The 21,031-nt window shown below is 41.2% G+C and overlaps 1 protein-coding gene across 1 annotated transcript in view; it reads right to left on the minus strand.

The window, feature by feature from the left end:
• CNTNAP2 (contactin associated protein 2) overlaps nt 1-20,473 on the minus strand; it is a 1,014,729-nt gene extending 994,256 nt beyond the window's left edge. The window contains exon 1 of the mRNA XM_062625371.1: nt 19,699-20,473. Coding sequence (XP_062481355.1) covers nt 19,699-19,795 — 97 coding nt within the window. The 5' untranslated portion in view covers nt 19,796-20,473. The remainder of the gene's footprint in view (nt 1-19,698) is intronic.
• Nucleotides 20,474-21,031: the final 558 nt, after the last annotated feature.

Consider the following 21,031-nt stretch of genomic DNA (forward strand, 5'->3'; position numbering starts at 1 on the left):
TAATCTAGAAAAACTGCTTTTTCTCAACTACATGGCAGTTAGTATTCCATGTGGGGGAAAAAAAAAATCCCTCCAAAACTAAGTATTGTTTAGCACATAGCCTTATATAAACTATTCTTTCCTTCTGACAAGATATTCATTACATGTTCAAAAACATTCCCCTGCACTGCAAAACCATTCCAAGCCAAACAGAGCTGAGGCATTGCTGGAAGCTGATAATAAATGTCTATGGCCTAAAGTATCTAAATGAGCCTCGTATAGCTTTCATCAAGTTATTTATTTACTAGAACCAGCTAATCTTAATGCATGAAGGAACATACACTTTGGTTAAATATCAGAATGAAATAGGGAATACATCAAGCTGTTTTTTTCTGAGATGACAACCTAACAAAACCCAGTGTTACAAGTTGACCCTGGGCAGGAGCCAAGCACCCACACAGCTGCTCACTGATTCCCAAGGAGAAACTGGGACTGACAGGGAGAAACAAAGGAAGGTAGGAAGACACAAAGCTCAAGATAACAACAATTTAACAGCTGAAGCAAAAGCTGTGCGCTCAGCATGCTCACAGTTACTTAGGAAGACAAACACCATAACCATGAATGCCTCCACTTGTGTCTCCTCCCAGTCTCTTGCCCACCCTCAGTCTACACACTGGGGATAGGGGAGCAGAGCAGGAAAAAGGAAAAGCCTTGACCCCATGTAAGCACTGCTCAATGATTACCAGTCCACTGGTGTGTTACCAACACTGCTTTAGGCACAAATCCAAACCACAGTATCATTCAGGCTGCTGTGAAGAAAATTAGCTCCATCCCAGACAGACCCAGTGCATACAGACGTGCTGCAAAAGAATATATTTACTTCTTAAATCTGCATCAAAACATTGATTGTGCTAGCTACCTTAAATAGTGGGCACTCTAAAGTCAATCAAGCAGTTGCTGTAACATTCAACACTCATTCACCATGCATCCAAACTGCAGAATAGTTGGATGAGATTGTGACCATCTTCTTTTAAATCAAATGTCATCTAGCAACAGTAAATCTATGACAATTGTCCATTTGGATGCTATGTGTAAAGAATAAACAAATGTTGCAATTTAAAAGGAAGAAAAAGATCCCAGAGCATTGTCATCAAAAGTCAGACATCAAAATATGGTACTGATGTCATGATGCTGAGATAAAAGCGAAATACTACAACAGCAGAAATGAACCTGTGCCTTCCCAGAGTTAGAACCCATTGGGCTACTAACAAAAAAAAATACATGGTGCCAAAGTGCAGTCTAGGATATGCTTTTTCATTTATTTCCTCTGAAAACATCTTGTGAGGGGATTAATAGAACCTATTTGATTTTTGACAAATTATCTGAAGAACCAATTTATATAAGAAAGGATGGGGATGAGAAAACTGATGAAAAAATGAATGATTCAGGTAAGAATAACTTCCTAGAGCGATGACAGATGAATTTTAAATGAAATTAGTTTTAAAGTTTATCTGATAATTTGGTATTGAAAGCTGGTGTTCTGGAAAGGAATATTTTCATTTCTTCATTATTTTAATCAACAGGTGATTAATTTTATACACTTCGGGGTTGTGATGATCAGGCTTAATTTAGTAGAAGTTTGACAAAAAGAACAAAATGCCGTGATGCTCAGCAATTAAGAGGAGTGGGGAGTAAGAGTGAGATTGGCTTCGTATTCTACTATTTTTAATTAAAATTTGTGATCCAGAAAATAGTACAGTTGTAGTTATGTATTATCATATCAATAGGGCTCTAATTTTCTATGCTTGTTTACTAAATGATCTGTTGAATACAAAATAGTGGTTTGATTCATTTTCTGCCTTGTGTCTCGTACAAAAACTGATCTGAAGCACAATGTTCTTTGTTATTACTTGAAAGAGAAACTTGCTTTCATATATTTGTTGTAAAAAATAAGTATCCAGATGAAAATTAACTACTAACTGCCTGGGGCAAAATGTTGTTTGTTCTACAAACTGCTAGAAAGTCACTCACAAAGAGAACTTTTTACTCAGTTTTGTGCTTTGTTTCTTTTTAAACTATGACATAGTGGTACTCAAAGACAGCTTGAGGACTTCATAGCCCACACATGCAGTAAAAAAAGCCAAGATACAAAACATGAGATTTAATTTGGTTACATCTTCCTTAGTTCATGCAGCAAGAACCCAAAGAACCACGGTATAAACGCCCGGCTGTCTCAGTTGTCTTGGTCTGGGGTTAGAACAGGACAGTGTAACCCCAATATGAGTATTAAAAACAGGGGGACAGGTGTATTTACTTACTGCACATAAAAGTAAGACCATAGCTGAGAAGACATCTTTAAGTCAGGCATCCAGATTTACTTCTAATTCTGGTTTATTTAATTCTGGTTTGCTAGGGCAGCCTCTGGAAACAATCTGTGCAATGGATGCTTGCCAAAAGGAGGTAGCAGAGCATCGCTGACCTGCTTTCCCAAATCCCCAGTTGACTTCCCTTATGGTTAACAATCCCTCCTTAGTACCAGTCAGTGCATATATAGTCCCTGATCAAATGAGCACATCCTAAGAGTTCTGATTAGTCTTGATACCAGCTCTGACCTTTACAAAGGGAAGCTAAAAATTCCTCCTGCGGGGGGGAACCTCACGGAGAAGTGAGCAGCCTCTTGTGGCTGGAATGAAGAATATTAATGCCTGATGATCCAAACTGCAGTTCTCATCAACTGTTCCCTTGCTCCCAGAAATTGAATTAACAGCAAAATTAGTAAAGTCACCCAGTGGACTTGGATCTGCAGTGGAGGAGTGGAAGGTTCATGTATATTCTAAACACATCTGAATGTCAGCAGTCAATTAGGTATATCTCTTAAGTCTTCACTGATCTTACGAGCAGTCACATAATTCAGCAAAACCTGAGTTATTCATATTGTGATCCTGCTTCCCCATGTTCCCTTTAAAGTAAAACTGGCCCAAATGTATTTTATCCTATCCTTTAACTGATTTCTGTATTATTTTTCCACAGTGAACATGGGCATTCACTGCTCAGTGAAGACTTTAAGTGAACATTTCATTACCTGCGCAATGTTACTCCATACACATCAAGTCAGGGCTGTCTCCTCACCACCGCACAGCAATGAAGCTATGGGGCAGCTAGCTGCTTCACAGTATGTGCCATCCTGTGCGGACGTATCTACTTGCCAAGATGGTCTCCAATGTTTTGGGTTTTTAAAAGTTGACGCACTTTTTTGAGCTTAAGGGATTTTCAGAACTGATACCTATCAAAGATGCTCATAGCAAGTTACTTGTTTAGTGTATAAAACAAAATTAGCAGTAGGTACAGTGAGCGATACTTGATGTACAGGTGCACAATATTTGTGTGATGTAGCAGTACATCCTCTGCTATTAACAAACTGATAATGTATTCAGGAATAATATAAAAATCACATCAGATATTAAAAAATGTTGTCTTTTCAGAGTGACCAAAATGTGGCTAAACCGTCCCTTGAATGCTGTTACAAGTTCCAACGCTTCAGGAAAGCTGGCCTGCTGGAAATAGTGCTCAGACTGGCTGTTAACTGCTGTCATCAGACCATCTCTTATGATTCTATCAAGTATAACACTAATTTAAATTACCAAGATATGTAACATGAGTAGTTCCGACTTCCAGATCAATGACTGGAATGGCTTTAACTGAACATGTATTAATACCTATTAAAAACAATGTTAGATGCATATTACTCTGCTGATTTTATGGACTGGAAGTGCAGATGCTTTAATGAACACTAGAGGGTAAATAATTTATAATTTGTCTGGAGACAAACATTGACTAGTAGTTGAAATTATCTGAATATATGTGATAGCTTTCAAGGACCTGCAGACATTCTGATACAAGATTATCATACTCTGAATTACCCAGTCTTTACAGGTTGAATTTCTAGTCAGTCAATTTCACTGAATAGTTCTGTAAGCTCCAAAGTTTTTAAAAATCATCTGATGCCAGCCAGAAAGTCATACTCAACAGTCAAAGAAAACTAAAAATGAACTGACAGCTCTATCTTCCGTGTGCCATTCACTCCACATGCATTTCATGGCTTGATTTCCTGGTGTTTTTAAAACCTTTAACCAGGTGATTAGGATGAACAGCTACTAAAATTCATTGCTCAGTACCAATTAGATAAAGTATGTAACCTTTGTAACTCAAAATCCTTAAGAACTAACTTCTGAAGGGTTCACCATACCTAGAAATAAACTTGATGTATTGGGATTGCACGGCAAGGTTTTGGGACAAAGTAAGGGGGCTACAGAGCTGGTTTCTGTGAAAAGGTGCTAGAAGTTTCCCCTGTGTCTGATAGAGCCAAGTTGGATGGGGCTTGGAGCAACCTGGTCTAGCGGAAGGTGTCACTGCCCATGGCAAAGGGCTGAAACTGGATGAGCTTTAAGGTCCCTTCCAACACAAACCCTTTTGTGATTCTATGAAAACATTACTGTTACTTGAAAGAAATTAGAGATCCATCACTGAATATTTTTGCTTCCATCAGTTGTGTGACAACACCGTTTTATGAACACCACTCTCTTTTTATGAAAGGCACATGGCCAGATTTACATTTGAGGCTTACTGTTACAAGTGGTTTGTTTATTTAATCCATTTATACCTAGAACAGTCAAAACAAATAATGTGCAATAAAACTGCAGGCAACTGAAACAGGTTCTCTGTCTTTGCCCACTGCCTCTGGACAGTTTTAGGGGAGCTCACCTCCATACTATATCTTTACACACCCCGGCAGCAAATTCCATCTGTGTTGCACATGTGTCTGATAGTCCATTAAATCTTCCCCTGGTAAATATCAAGAGCATTATACAGAGGGAAGTTCTGATCCTTGCCCTTACAGCCTCCACATCCCTTCTATCATAAAACGTCAGGCAAAATGAATTCACATCTTTTCAACTCTGTAGGAGTCTGTCTCAAAAATGAGGATGGATTTGGCCTAAGGAATATATGGGGAGGCATCTGGTTTTCTCCTCTTGCTCCTTTGCCAGAATCAAAGGATAAGAATCTTGTGGAATACAAATATTTTCATTTAAATCAGTTGAAATGTTTGCTTGGGGCAGAAGGAAGATGGAAAGAAAGAAAACAAAACTTTGTAACCATTAAACACCAGTGCCGGGAAGTAACTATAGCCCTCTTTAAAACTGACACCAGAGCAATTTTCCTTTGATATATACAGTTTGTCTGTTATTAAAAGCATTTGCATCTTTACATTCTGAATTACAATGAGATTTTTCATAACTGTTCATTTCTTTCTGCAATCAGAGTTATTAAAGCAAAGCATGGCCTACGCTGATTTATAAGTACAAATTACAGGCTATACTTGTAAATAATATTTTTCTTCTTGGGAAGCAGAGTACTGTCTTAAATATATGAATTGTGATAAAATGCCAATCATGCCACTGAAATTCCACTGAAAAGGCTCTGAAAAATTCTCTGCATTGTGCTTATCCTTGTGGCTCTGGGTAAATGAGACATTTGCCAATAGATTCTTTTCACTCCTACAAGCAGACTTGGAACAATTGTTGCAGTTTCTCATAATTATGAGACAATTCTGTTTATAGTTGAGTTGACAGTTCAGTCTTATTTTCTCTGGTTTTACATTTATCTCCTTTTATTCTCTTACTCATGCACTTTTCATGAAGCTGCTGCTTGCAACCATGCCACCTAGGCACTTCCTACAAGGGCAGCTAGTGACAGGACAAGGAGGAATGGGAGATTTAGATTAGATACTGGGAAGAAGTTATTTACTGTGAGGGCTTTGAGACACTGGAACCAGTTGCCCAGAGAAGCTGTGGCTGCCCCATCCCTGGCAGTGTTCAAGGCCAGGTTGGAAGGGTCTTGGAGCAACCTGGTCTAGTGAAAGGTGTCCCTGCCTGTGTCAGGGGGCTGGAACTGAATGAGCTTTAACGTCGCTTCTAACCCAAACCATTCGTGATTCTATGATCTTTTGGGGATGCATTCCTACCCCAACACTACACAGTGTATATGATATTTATATGAATCTTGAGCAATCCAAAGGGACACTTGCATGTGCACCCACATCAAATGAGTGTGGCCAAACAGATCCATATTCAAGGAGTATATGCAGGGACATGACTGGCCTAGAAAGCCTGACCTCACTCCACTGAGCTGTGAATCTGAGTCATGTTTGAAATTTCAGTACTTACTTCAATCTCTAGGACTTTCTAGTTTGGTTTAGTCTTCCTTTTCTAGACTTGGTCAGAAGAATTAAAAGGAATTTTTATGCCATAACTTTGTGGACAGAATCCCCACTCATTACACTTTTTTTCTTGATACGTCTGGTTTTGTGACGTGCTTGTAATGCTGGTTGTGCCTGTTTCAGAATGTCAAAAGTAGCTTACATAGTCCCCACTATTTTCAATTGTATTTTGCAGGACTCAACTGTATAAATCAGATACACTCTCCCGAGTGAAGTACTCAGGTAAACTGTTATGTCCACATCCCTCTCCACCAAGAGTGGCTTAGGTCTTGATTCACTAGACAGGGTCACTAGACAGGGTTACGTACAATGAGACACGTAATACAGTGAACTGTCTGCTGTACTTCTAAGTTAACACCCTAGATCTAAACTCTTTAAGAATATAACAGAGGAGCTCCCTCTCTAGGCACTTTGAAACACAATTATTCCAGTCTTTCACTTGACTTCTCACAATATTCTTCAAAAGAAATAAAAATACTGACTTTCCATAGAATAAAAGCTCATACTACCAACTGCTTCTGTTCCAGAGGAAAATAGTTAAAAGTAGGAAATTCATTTTCTTTCTGCAAGATAATATTTCCTCTGTCAGCTCAATAAATGGTCAATATTAATATGCATGGTCAGTCTATTCTGGGTTTCCATCAGAAAGATTCCTTGATATTATAGCACATTTTGCTTTATGAGATGATCATCAGTGTCTTGCACTTACAAGAACAGAAGCTTTTTTTGCCCTTTAGAAAACAACCCTTCAAGATATACACACATGGCATTGCAACATGATGAAAACTACATTGGTTGAGTTTGGCCTTGGATAGAGCTCTTGTTAGGTTTCTAGACCTTTTTCTAAATAAACATTTTCTGTATATGTATTTCTAGTACTAATGACATATTTTGGTTGCTCCTTGATAGAGATATAAATCCACTGTTAAGTATATTTAGTAGCAGTAGTAGCTAGATGTCTTCAGGGTTTAGGAGCTCAAACTGAAAACAATTCAGCAAATACTTGACAATACATACAGCAACTGAGAGAGCTGCCTGAGGACTGGAGGAAAACAGATGTCACTCCTATGTTTAATAAGGGCAAGAAGGAGGACCCATGGAACTACAGGCCTGTCAGCCTAGCCTCAGTCCCTTTTGACACTGTCTCCCATAAGATCCCCATAGAGATAAGATCCCAAGCTGATGCAGTATGGGCTGCATGAGCAGTGAGCTGGAATAAGAACTAGCTGAAGGACTGGGCCCTGACAGTGGCACGAAGTCTAGCTGGAGAAGTGCTTCACTATGAGGAGTGGCTGACGTGCCAGAGGGTCCTGTTGTTTTCCAAAGGGACCTCAACAGGCTGGAGGAATGGGCTGACAGGAATCTGTCAGGCAATGGGCACACACTGAAACACAGGAGCTTGCACCTCAACACCAGGGAAAACTTTCATCAAGAGGCTGACCAAGCACTGGCACAGGCTGCCCAGGGAGGCTGTATCTCCTTGGAGAGGGGCTAAAACCAGAGAGGTTGTTGAATACCCTCTGGACATGGTCCCAGGCAGCCTGCTCTAGATGACCCTGGCTTGAGCAACGCAAGATGACCTCCAGCAGTCCCTCACAACCTCAACCATTCCAAAGAAATCAGAATCTAACAGATATAGAAAAATTATAATCAAAAGAGTTGATTTATTTATGCACAGAAAACATAAGGAAAATAAATAAATAAACCACAGATTTGATTGTTGGGTTTGGGTTGTTCTTTTTTTTTAAGAAAGAGGTGAGAGGAGAGATGAGAAGCTTTTGCTATGAGATCCATACCAAAAGTTGCTACATACAAGTGGTGAAATTGCCAATCATGTAAAACAGACAAAAACATAGTGTTAGGAAAACAAACCAGGCTGCATAGTCAGATCCCAGAGCGGCAACAAAACTATTTTCATTCTAATAAAAACTGAGGAAGATGTTAAATACAAGCTAACAAGGCTAGACAGCTTCAAACCAGCAGGGCAACCTCTGCCTGAGAAGGTCTCTGAGCATTGTTATTGCTGATTTCCAGTAACCCTTGGAACACCAAGGAAATTCCAAAAGCCTGAAGAAAAGCATAGTGTGCAGATACTGACAGAAATGACCTGTGTAATTACAAGCTGCTCCAAGTAAGTAGACAAAACAAGAGAACCTGATTAATAAAAATATAAAGGAGGTAAATGTGATTAGTGCAAATCCACATTGGGTTTGTAAAAATAGATCTTGTCAAAGTATTCTGGTGCGGGGTTTTTTCTGAGATGACAAATTTGGATTCCATCAAATGCATTTGTATCTGTTTCTGCAAGCACTGTAATAGTATGCAGATTCAATTCTGAAGGCATTTGATTGGCAGCATACACTGAACCAAGATATTGAATTATTATAAATGTGACATACTAAATATATCAAAAAGTAACCGTAACAAAGAAAATCAGTGGCTTCGAGAGAGAACCACCAGAAATTTGATTTTCAACCCTTCACTATTTAACATCATTATTGTCTGAACTGCAGAAAAATGCATACTCTTTGAAGCTGAAGATGCATGAAGTTTACATGTCACAAGCTTGGGACATGCAGGTCAGCTGCTAGAAGGAAAGACTGAGCATTTTAATGTGGCCCTGTGTGAAGTCATCGAGGTAGGATGAAGAACACATCTCCAGACTGAGACATGTGATGCTGGCAGGAAACGTGTCAAAAGCGTGACAGGTACACGATCCAGAAAAGGAGGACAAAAAAACCTGTACCCCTCTGGTAAATGAGACAGAGCATCTGTTGACAACTCATGCCGAGAAGGGTGAAGTACTCAACAACTTTCTTCCTCAAGCTTTCACTGGCAGTTGCATTTCCTGTATCTCTGAAGCCTCTAAATCTCAAGGCAGATGCACACTGGGGCCATGATGTGCCCACAGCATTCCTTTGATGCAGGTTTTTCCATTATGTATCACATATGTGCACTGTACTGACCTAAAGTCTGAAAGTGCATTTTCTGCGTAATTATGAACACAGCTACTAAAAGCATTCCTTATAATGATATTCTAATAATTGTTTTGGAAAAAATGATCTTAACTTCATTCATAATATCTGATTCCACATGCCAGGATTATGGCACAGTGATTAAGCAGTGAAGGAATTTCAATTGAGCTATTACCTGTGTACCTAGCTTTCACATTCAGATGAATCAACCAGGAGTCAATGAAGACAACCTCCCAGAGTTTCAGGCTCAGCAGATTACTCAATATGGTGATGAACCAATGAAAATCCAAGAGAGGCAGTGGAGTCAGTTTATTGCTGGAGGAAAGTGTGGGGAGAAGGCAGAGAGCAGGGAGCAAGGTGATTGTGATCAGGAGATGCTCGAATTTGAGATCCTCAGGACAGTGAGAAGAGCGTGCAGCAAGCTCACTGCCCTGGACTTCAAAAGAGCAGACTTTGGCCTCTTCAGGAACCTGCTTAGTAAGGTTCCATGGGATACAGCCCTAGAGGGCAGGGGGGCCCAAGACTCTGTTGGTTGATATTCAAGTATCACCTGCTGCAAGCTCAGGAGTGTTGCATCCCAACCAGAAGGAAGTGCAGCCGGAGGGCCAGGAGACCTCCTTGGATGGATAAGGAGCTGCTGAGGAAAATTCAATTGAAAAAAGAGGCTTATAATAAGTGTAAGCAAGGACAGGTGGCATGGGAAGAGTACAGGGATGTTGTCTGAGAAGCTAGGCACCAGGTTAGGAAAGCTAAGGCTCAGTTAGAATTAAACTTAGCTAGAGGTATTAAAGATAACAGGAAGGGATTCTACAGGTACATAGCAAATAAAAAACAGACTAGGGAGAATATAGGCCCCCTCAGGAAGCTCTCGGGAGAATTGGCTACACAGGATTTGGAAAAGGCTGAGGTTCTGAATGACTTCTTTGCCTCGGTCTTCACTGGCAAAGGCTCTGACCACACCACCCAAGTCTTGGAAGGCAGATGCGGGGACTGTGAGAATGAAGACCTTGCGCCCACTGTAGGAGAGGAACTGGTTCGAGACCATCTCAAAAATCTGAACGTGCACAAGTCCATGGGTCCTGATGAGATCCATCCGTGGGTCCTGAAGGAGCTGGCGAATGAAGTTGCGAAGCCGCTGGCCATCATATTTGAGAAATCCTGGCAGTCAGGTGAAGTTCCCGATGACTGGATAAAGGGAAATATAACCCCCATTTTCAAGAAGGGGAAAATGGATGACCCAGGGAATTACAGACCAGTCAGTCTCACCTCCATGCCTGCCAAAATCTTGGAGCAGATTCTCCTGGAAGGCATGCTAAGGCACATGAAAATCAACAAGGTGCTTGGTGACAGCCAGCAGGGCTTCACTAAGGGGAAATCCTGCCTGACCAATTTGGTGGCTTCTATGATGGGGCTACAGAACTGATGGACAGGGGTAGAGCAGTTGATGTCATCTACCTGGACTTGTGCAAAGCGTTCGACACTGTCCCACACGACATCCTTGTCTCTAAATTGGAGGGACATCAATTTGATGGATGGACCACTCGGTGGATAAAGAACTGGCTGGATGGCCACACACAAAGAGTTGTGGTCAATGGCTCAATGTCCAGCTGGAGACCAGTAACGAGTGGTGTCCCTCAGGGATCGGTGTTGGGACCGGTCTTGTTTAACATCTTTGTCGCTGACATGGACAGTGGGATTGAGTGCGCCCTCAGCAAGTTTGCCAATGACACCGAGCTGTGTGGTTCGGTTGATAAGCTGGAGGGAAGGAATGCCATCCAGAGGGACCTCGACATGCTTGTGAGGTGGGCTGATGCCAGCCTCATGAAGTTTAACCATGCCAAGTGCAAGGTCCTGCACCTCGGTCGGAGCAATCCCAGGCACAGGTTGGGCAGGGAAGAGATTCAGAGCAGCCCTGGGGAGAAGGACTTGGGGGTATTGGTTGATGAGAAAATGACCATGAGCCGGCTGCAGTGTGCTCTTGCAGCCCAGAAAGCCAACCGTATCCTGGGCTGCATCAAAAGCAGCGTGACCAGCAGGTCAAAGGAGGTGATCCTGCCCCTCTACTCTGCTCTTGTGAGACCTCACCTGGAGTATTGTCTGCACTTCTGGTGTCCTCAGCAAAAAAAGGACATGGAACTGTTCGAACAAGCCCAGAGAAGGGCCACGAGGATGATCAGGGGACTGGAGCACCTCCTGTATGAAGACAGGCTGAGGAAGTTGGGGCTGTTCAGCCTGGAGAAGAGAAGGCTGCGTGGAGACCTCATAGCAGCCTTCCAGTATCTGAAGGGGGCCTATAGGGATGCTGGAGAGGGACTCTTCATTAGAGACTGTAGTGACAGGACAAGGGGTAATGGGTTAAAACTTAAACAGGGGAAGTTTAGATTGGATATAAGGAAGGAATTCTTTCCTGTGAGAGTGGTGAGGCACTGGAATAGGTTGCCCAGGGAGGTTGTGAATGCTCCATCCCTGGCAGTGTTCAAGGCCAGGTTGGATGAGGCCTTGGGTGATATGATTTAGCATAAGGTGTCCCTGCCCACGGCAGGGGGGTTGGAACTAGATGATTTTAAGGTCCTTTCCAACCCTAACGATTCTATGATTCTATTCTATGATTCTAATACAAAAAAGAAAGGAGGTATGTGAGAAATGGCAAATAATTGAAGAGCAGAAGCAAATGCATGCGTGATCTGGTGGTGTGTGCTTGGAACTGTAATGGATACCATCTCTTATTTATAGGGAATTCCAGTATCATTTCTAACAGCTTGGTGGTATCAGGGAAGAAGCAGGAAGGATATTCATCATATAACTGATGTTATGCCCAGTAGCATAAATTTTTTTGATATAAAATTGAAGAAGAGCACATTGAGGGAGTACATCATGCTGAAGCTTGGGAACATGGAGCCAACACAGCCTGCCCTGTGCAAGATATGCTTCTGATTCCATTTCTTGCAGAAGCTCGCTCTTCTTCCTAATGCAGTGCTAATGCTGTGAACTGGGCATGTTTATGCCTCTGACTCCGTTCCTCAGCAGAAAGAAAATATACTGTCACTGTATGGGAGGCAACCTCTCTTCTGTTCTTCCCCCGTCACCATTTTTGTTTCATGGTCCAGAACAGTGGTGGGAGGCCATCAGTCTTCATCTTTAATTATGTTTCTAAATTAATTTACTTCCTTCTTTTCATTTTTCCTCATATTTTTAAAGAGATTGAATTTTTTACCTGTATTCAGGGAAAAGAAGAGAACATGTACAAGCCCCTCCTGTGTGCTACTGACAATCTAGGCAGGGTCTGAAGATCATAGTAAAGCATCTGAGTTTGAAACCTGGGTCAACAGGGTGGACATAAAAGATTTCTGGTTTCTTGTTTGTTGGTTTGGTTTTCCTACATAGGGCTTTTCCTCATCCACAGTATTGCTACCATTCCCATAAATGGGAGTAAAATCACATCCCACCTTAACTGCATTTCAAGAACATTACACCAGTAACTTTTAAACCCAGTATATAAGACATGAAAACCTAAAATACAGTGCAACTCCTTTGCCTGCTGTGCTGCATCCCACTGCATTGGGCCCATATATATTTTATCTTCCATTTGTTATGGCAGTAATTCTTTCTTTCCCTTTCTGGCAAACTTCAATTACAGACCTTCTACTGCCCCTTACTGAAATGGACCCCGGCAGTATCATCAGCTCATCTGCTGATCTTCTGTATTCTTTCCCTCTAAATTTCCCTCTAAATTTAAAAGGAAGCAGGTTTTCAGTGGCTTCACAATAAATATATATTTATTGGTCAAGTACACAAGACGACTGAGCAATCTGTGGCTGCCCCATCCCTGGCAGTGTTCAAGGTCAGGCTGGATGGGGCTTGGAGCAACCTGGTCTAGCTAAAGGTATCCCTACCCATGGGCAGGGGATCAGAACTGCGTGAGCTTTAGGGTCCCTTTCAAACCAAACCAAAGCAATCTGTGATTCTATGAATCAATCAGAGACATAGCCAAGGCTTTATCAACATTTAAGTAATAAAAAAAGTGGACAGTGGTGCACCTCTACATTCGATGCAAAAAATGCACATATGCAGATAATTCCTATATCGTAGAAACAGAGGAAGTAGAGCCAAATGCAGCACGTGCCTGGCTGATTTCCCTAAGCAAAGGTTACAAAATATTAAATGATAAAGCAGTTTTACAAAATCAGACAGAATGTTTATGTTCTATTTAGGCAGATACCTAAACAGGGCATTCAGTTTCTACACGAAAATGTTTCTTTCCCTTTAAGCTGGGACTTCAAGTAATTGAAAGAAACAAATCATAAATGTTCATTCTAACATATCGCATTCATTTGTCGGATGGCAAATCCTTTGGCTAGAATTGTTCAAATGCTTTCTAGCTACTAGAAAGTATTGTTAGCAGCTTATTTGATTTACACATTTAAAGTTGTAACCCAGCCTGAGCTTTTACTGATACAAGCACAAAACAGGCAGCAAAGTTCCTAGCTATGTTGAGTCAATCTTAGTCATAGGTATATTTAAAATATATTTTTGGAGTGTGGAGACAGATGAAAATAAAATATTTGATAAATATTTTAGATGCTCATAAATATTAACATCGAATTATGAACTCTAAGTGTGAATAAATCTTTCAGTCCCTCAGTAGGCTTAGCATGACCACTTCAGTTGAATGTCTGAAAGAAACACCTCTACAGGAGATTGTAAAGCTGAAAAATCTCTATAGACCTTTTTAGGCAGAGGCAAGAGGTAAATGTGAATGTCAATATCCTTTCCTGCTCTGAATTACCAGTTGTTCAAGCTTAAGGAACAAACAGGAAATGGCTGGCTACTACAGCAGGGCATGAACACTGAGATAATTTCTCAGGTCCCAACTTTGTGAAGTTGCTTATAAAGTTGCATACCTATCAAAGCATAGATGTGCCTGTGTTCTTTGTAAATGTTACACATTCAGAATGTTTTTAATTTTATCTATGGGACCTCCAAAGCCAGAACTGAAAATGGCTCAAAAGAATTGATTCTTGATTACTGCAATTTCCTACACCACCAAATCTAGAGATTTAGCATGTTCAGCAATTAGCTCGTCATCTCAGATTATCTACCTATGCAGTGCCAATAAAGCAGCTGAATAAATGAAGTGTAATCAAATAAAATCAATGTTAGTTCAAAGGATGAAGTCTGAAGAACCTTTTAATCATTTCTAGTATCTCATACCAATGGATATGGACTGAGTCATGAACTTCTCACTGACCAAAAATTTAACCACATAAGTCTTAAAATCAGTGGCACAACTTCTGTTTCCTTCAGCAAGAGAAGATTCCAGCTACCGGACTGTACTCTTTGTCCCATGGATCTTCCTGATCTTTTAAAGAAGCATCCCATGTTCATGGGGATTTTGGAAATTATGCCCTGATCAAACTACCTCTTTCTAAACACTGTTAGAGTTTCAAACTCACTTTTTGCATTTCTAAAGATTAACAAAATGAGAAAGTCAGAGTTTGATCTGATGAAGAAGATCAACATTGCTTGAGACATTTTCTGTCTCAAGTGACTGACACATTTGCAAGTCCAAATCCTTTTGCATGATGAGCATGTGTTTTCCTCTGTATTGAGGAAAAGCAGACATGGGCCGTGACACACCTGGGGATTTAACCTGTTATCTTATGTCTGACCAATGAGTCAAATTGCTCACAGGTAGATCAGCTTCTGCATGTGTAGAAAGTTACTATAGTGAACACCCGCAGTCTGTGCATGGTTTGTTATTGCCCTGAGCACTAAGAGTATTATGAAGTCATAAATATTACTATAATTACTAAACATTAAACATGAGATCTGATGCTTTGTATGATTTAGAGATCCAAGCTGAAATTCCTAAAGAACTTCAATAGGAAAACCTGCTCTGTCACAGATCTATAGTGACGTGAATTATCCAAGTGAAGCTACAGTTTCTAATGTCTTATTACTATATGATATATATAATTTCCTGTCACAACTCCATCCACTGAAATAATCTTTCACATGTGTTTAAAGGACCTGAGTTAAAAAGTGAGAGATAATCAGAAGATATTTCTCATCTCCTTGCAAAGGAAACAGCCAATATTCAGAGACAAGTTTGCAACTCATAGTCTTTAACTTCACTTTCAAACATTCTTGCAGACTGGAGCACTGACTGAAGCACTTGTGTGCTGTATTCCATGTTATTGCACCAGAGTTTAAGAAACCAAACGAGCTAAGCACACAAACAAAGTGAAAGTAACCCAAGCAAGGCACATTCATTCAATGACATCTGCAACTGATTCAAGGCCTACTGACCACATCAAACTTGGATCAGGCTTTCTGCATATAGACAAATGTCTGCAATCAAGCTGTGGGTAATGTTGCATGCACAGAAGTGAAGGACTCTGAAACTCAGGCTTTTCAGCACCGATGCAGGCTCTAGCTGCTGCCACCAATTTGGACATGACAGCAGACTATTTATTACCATTTTATTCCCATGTAAGGTAATGTACTGCTCTAGGAAAAGCATATTCATTTGAAAAGTCACCCCGAGTAACTCAGTTGCGTGTTGTTAAATAACAGTCAATTGACAAACTGCTGGTTTTTAGCTGAATGCTGGTTTTATTATATAGTGATGCACAGCACCTTAAATGACAGTACTATTATATAATGGTCTAATTTATAGCTCCAGTGTTTTAAAAGAACAAAAAAGAAAGCATATGTTTAATGTTATGAATTCCTATGGTCTTAATGGAAACTTAGGCCTTCGCTTTAAAAGTTTAGTGTATCTGTAAATGCTTTGACACCCAGGAGTAAGTAATATGATTAAACATTATACCTCCATGAAAATGTCTGGTATTCTATGGGATCTGTGAGTTTACATCCAAACAGGACCTAACCTAGGAATTGTTAATCACATGTAACAGAAAAACAACTGGAATTGCTCTAAATACACAAAATACTGTTATGTGTAAATTATCTGGAAGAGACCTATTCCTTGCTTACCCAAGCTATTAAGGAAGGTCTGGGTGCCAGGCAGACAAAGCTAAAAGATGCATAGTTTTGCTTATACACAACTCTTAATGATTTACTATACCTGCCCCCTCCTCATTGATTTCTGCATCGATTATTGTCCAATAGGGTTAAACTTCAACTGCAGCAGTGCTATGCGACCTAGTGCAAAAGCATGAAAAGTATCCGAACTAGAAGTTTTAATAGGTTTGTACTGATCAGGTTTGCACTGCACATAAACAGACACAACCCAAAATTAGTCCTAGCTGTGAGAGACAATTACTTTTTAAGTGAGTTGCTTTCATAGAGAACAGATGATCCTATGATGAATCCCTGAATATTCTCATTTAGAAGACAAGGTCACTGCTTTGTGTGTTTTTTATAAGAATACAAGTGAAAGTTGCTCTACTCGTAGTCATATTCTGATCATTCCATCTTTAAGCCATGTAAAAGGCTACAAAGCACTAGATTTGTATTTTCCGTGTTACTTTTTATCTTGTGATGACCTCTCCTGGTTGAGCTGTTCATTAGCCTTGATTCCAGAAGTTAAGACTGTTGTGATCCCTCTATGCTTATTTCAAAAAAATAGCAGAATGTGATGAATTTATTGCCAAAAACATTATTATGAATAAAATATAAAGTAAGATCTGAGTATTAGTGTCTGTGATACTATGCTCTATGTTTACTGTACTACAAGATGGGCTTTCAACACCCGCTTCATCTTGACATAAAACTTAATGAGATTCAAAGCTTTCAACATGATCACTTCTGAATCAGCATTGCTGAGAGACATCATTTTAATGACAGAGATAGATTTACTGACTTCACAAACTAAACAAACAGTTGAGATGCAATATATTCACCTAAGTGACATACAGTTCTATTCTTTCCAAAACCTGTATGTTTTAATAAGTCAGCACAAGCAGGCTATAAGCAAACACTGAATAGTGAGCTCATATGTAGGGATTTGTAATTCCCTGTACACTATGAATCTTGCATGCTTCCTAAAACCACTGTGAGGAATAAATCTGTTGTTGTTAATTACTTCAAAGTCAAAAGATAAAGTAGCAGTGGAAGAGAAAAGAAAAACGTGGCTGGAAACCAGTTTTACATCAAAGTTGCATTTCACTCCATTTTTAATTATTTCAGAAGTATTCTGAATATGACATTCAAAATCAACGAGGAAAAAGAGATAAAAGACTAAGTGCATTCTCTTGTCAAAGGACAGCAAAAATCCCCAATGCCATTCACAATCAATTACAGACGAAGTGAGAAACAGTCCCAGAAAATCCCGAACAGAGATCAGTTTGTATGCCAAAGCATGCAATGGGATAACCAGTTCAGTGTTGCACCAAAACCCTGTGACACAGCACTTGAGTTCCTACTGTGGTACCACTTCCCAAGCACACACAGATCTTTACAAGAATTTTAAGTATGTACTGCAATGTGAATACTCCTTTTGTCCTTTTAAGGCTGACGAGTACTTCCAGCTATATTTCTGTTTCCTGTAAACAGATCTTGCTCCATCTGACTTTCAGAAGAGAGTCAGAAATGAAATGCTGCACGCTACATAAGCACTGTAGTGCATAAGCTCTTGGAAGATGAATTAATAGAAAGAAATCTTTGGATATCTGAAAAAAACCACTGTCAAGATGGAAATGTATATGAATAAACTGCAATTAAGATATTACATATATCTCCTTATCCCTGGGATTTCTGGTTATGGTGATTTTACTAGTCATTAACTTCTCAGCTAACTTCTTTCAAAAGTTAAAGATTTTTTTAGCTGGGTAATCAGATAGCCCACTGCAGGTCATCTTCACGTTAAACCACAGCTATTAGTTATAGAAAGTCAAAACAAACGAACAAAAACTCGGAAATCCTATTATAAAAATAGCAGAGCAGGGAACTTTGTTTCCCAAGATGAGATTTCCGACAACCTAAATCATAAATCTTTTTTTCCTCCCTGTATATTCCTTTTATGCAGAGCCTGAGAGATGACCATGAAGAAATAAGATTCAGAAGAAAAATTAGATAGCTGGTCAAAACTAAGCAGTAAACCTCAGGATCAATACTTCTCCTAAACCAAAGGCAGAAAAATAACTGAACATCCTGTAGCCTCCTGAGAGCTATCCTGAGACCTAGATACAATGCAGACACTGCTGCACATTTTCTGTTGATACACAAACATATGTCTAAGTGTAAGCAAATCCTGGGACAATAACACTTTCATTTTTCAACAGATATCAGATGATAACAGATAGAAACCCAATGAGAAAGTATAGCAGGGCTCCAGTTCCCCAGTCATTGCACTGTTCATTCCTGCCCCAAGGAATCAAATAAATAAATAAATAGAATGATCCATATAGATCTCTATGCAGTATATACACATTACATTCTAAGACAATTCCCTACTTGGTCAGTAGAACCAGCCCCCATTCACATACACATAATCCCAACACATGTATCTGTAACATCTCAGGACATTTCTTTATAAACAGCAGAGGAAGTCGACAGTAGGGTCTATTTTTAATCATTGTATAAAAATGCACTGCTTCATCTCAGTATGCATGTCAAAAATACTTTGCAAATGGCAAATGCTTTACACGGTCTGAAGAGAAACAACTAAATACTTAACACTGACATCTACCTGCAAACGTTTTGCGGGAAACTACAGCTCAGTGCAGTGTTAAAGATCTGATCTAACACCCATGGAAACCAATGAGTATGCTGTCATTTTGACTCTGACAGCAGAACTGGGTCCTGCATAGGTACTCCTCCTGTCTTAAGTTCAGCATTTCAGCAGATGCTTGATCATTTCTCAACTATTTCTGCCTCCCTAGGAGCACAATTGCTGGTATCCTCTAAAATACCTTTGCTCATTTTATTATGGGAAGCAAAACTTCACTCTCAAGGAAAGCTGTCCTGGCACCATTCCCTGTCATTAACTCACCATCATTCTTTGCTCTTCAAATGAGGCACTATTTTCTCTTGCTGCTCCTTGATATCACACTAGTTATGGAAACAGCTCGCATGTCCTCTTTTCCTTCACACAACTGTGGAAGTACTTCCAAATATAAATTGCATACGCTTTGAGGAAGGTGGGAGAAAAAAAAACCAACCAACCAACCAAAACCCACCCCCAAACTTTGAACAGCTTTTATCTGATTCCTTTCCCCCCTGACTCCATTGCAGAACCGCAACTATATCATAGAGCAGTATACTTTCAACTTTCCAAACCAGCTGCCACTGAAATCATGTATGCTAAGGAAGATCTGATGGGGAGTACTGCAAACAGTATCTAACCTCAGTGCACACATGCACATACAAATACACAGGAAAATCAAAAGCAAAATTCACCAGCAGAGAAAAAAAAACAATCAACCTCCCAGAGTTGTGGGAATTTCCCTCTGGCTTTCTGCAGAGCTGAAATTGTAATGCTTCTTAGCAAAGGGTACTTACGAGATGCAGGCAGAGCAGTCCTGGCTCTGCAGCTAATGCTGCTGAAAATCCAGAGGAAGAGAGCTGCCCTGCAGCCAGCTCGGGTAACCACAAGCATCCTTCACTTCCTGGCTCCCTGTACTCCCAATGCCAGCCGCAGAAGACCTGCTGTTCTCCACTTTGCCCCCTTCTCTCTCTCTCTCCTTCTCTTTCTCGGAGGAGGTGGTGAAGAGGTAAAGGGGGCAGGGCTTTACCTTGGGGTAGAAGCCAACCCCCCTCTTCGTCTGCTATCTCTGGGTTTGCAGCGGCAGGATAAGTCCTGGTACTTTTCTTTCCCTTATTTCTCTGTGTTTCTCTGTGTGTGTGTCTGTGCCTCCTTCTCAGAGGAAATGTAAAAAAAAAAAAACGGGGCGGAAAAAAAAAGAAAAAAGAAAAAAAAATCCAGGAAGTGTCAAACAAGAAGGATTGTAGAAGAGAAAAACAGAAAAAAAAGGAAAACCAATCCCCAAAAAGACAGGGGAGAGGGAGGGAAAGGGAGATGGAGATGAAGGGAAGGGAGAAAGGCGGAAAAAGCCGCTGGTGCTGCTAACGCTGCTGTTGATGCTACCACTGCAGCTGAGCCCTTCTTCCTGTACAGAGCAGCGCTGCTGAGAGAAGCTTGCAATAACCTCCCAGCTCACATATATATACACAGTGTACGCGCACACACAGCCGGGGAGCCAAACACACAGGAGCGGGGAGAGGGGGAGAGAGGGAGGGAGAGACAATCCCGCAGCAGAGAAGCAGGTTCAGAGCCTCCCTCCTCATGTACTCATCATCTTCCAGCAGAAGGAAACGCCGCCACCAGCAGCAGAAACCTCCCCCCCCCGGCCACAAAAAAAAAAAGAAGGCAGCAGAAGGGAAAATCCTCCCCTTCCCTTCGCTTCCTCCAGCTCCTCCCTCTTCCTCCGCGCCCCTCGGGCCTCCAGGACCCTGCTCGTCCTCCCTTGCCTGGTTCAGAGGCAGAGCCAGGGACAGCGGCGGGGACCGTGGACGGGGCCGGGTCCCCCAGCCGCGGGGAGGCCGGGCCGCTGGCGCTGATCGCGGTGCTGACGATGGGCGCGGAGGTTTGCCCGCAGCCCCCGGGGCTCTCTCCCCGCACACCGCGGTGGTAGCGGCCCCCCGCGCTCCAGCCCGCCGGATCCGAGCGAGGCGGGCAGCAGGCAAGTCCTCCGAGCGCTCCTACTTCTGGGGGGTGAGCACCATCCCCGCCTGCAAAGAGCTGGGGCTGCAGGAGCCGCGAACGCAGATGCTTCCATTCGGTAATTAATTCTCGGTCCGAGAGCGAGCCAGGAAGCGAGCCGCGTTGAAGTAT

The sequence above is a fragment of the Pezoporus occidentalis genome, unplaced genomic scaffold (assembly GCF_034315485.1).
Source record: "Pezoporus occidentalis ecotype Australia unplaced genomic scaffold, CSIRO_AGI_Poc_V1 ctg28, whole genome shotgun sequence".
Taxonomy (NCBI): Eukaryota; Metazoa; Chordata; class Aves; order Psittaciformes; family Psittacidae; genus Pezoporus; species Pezoporus occidentalis.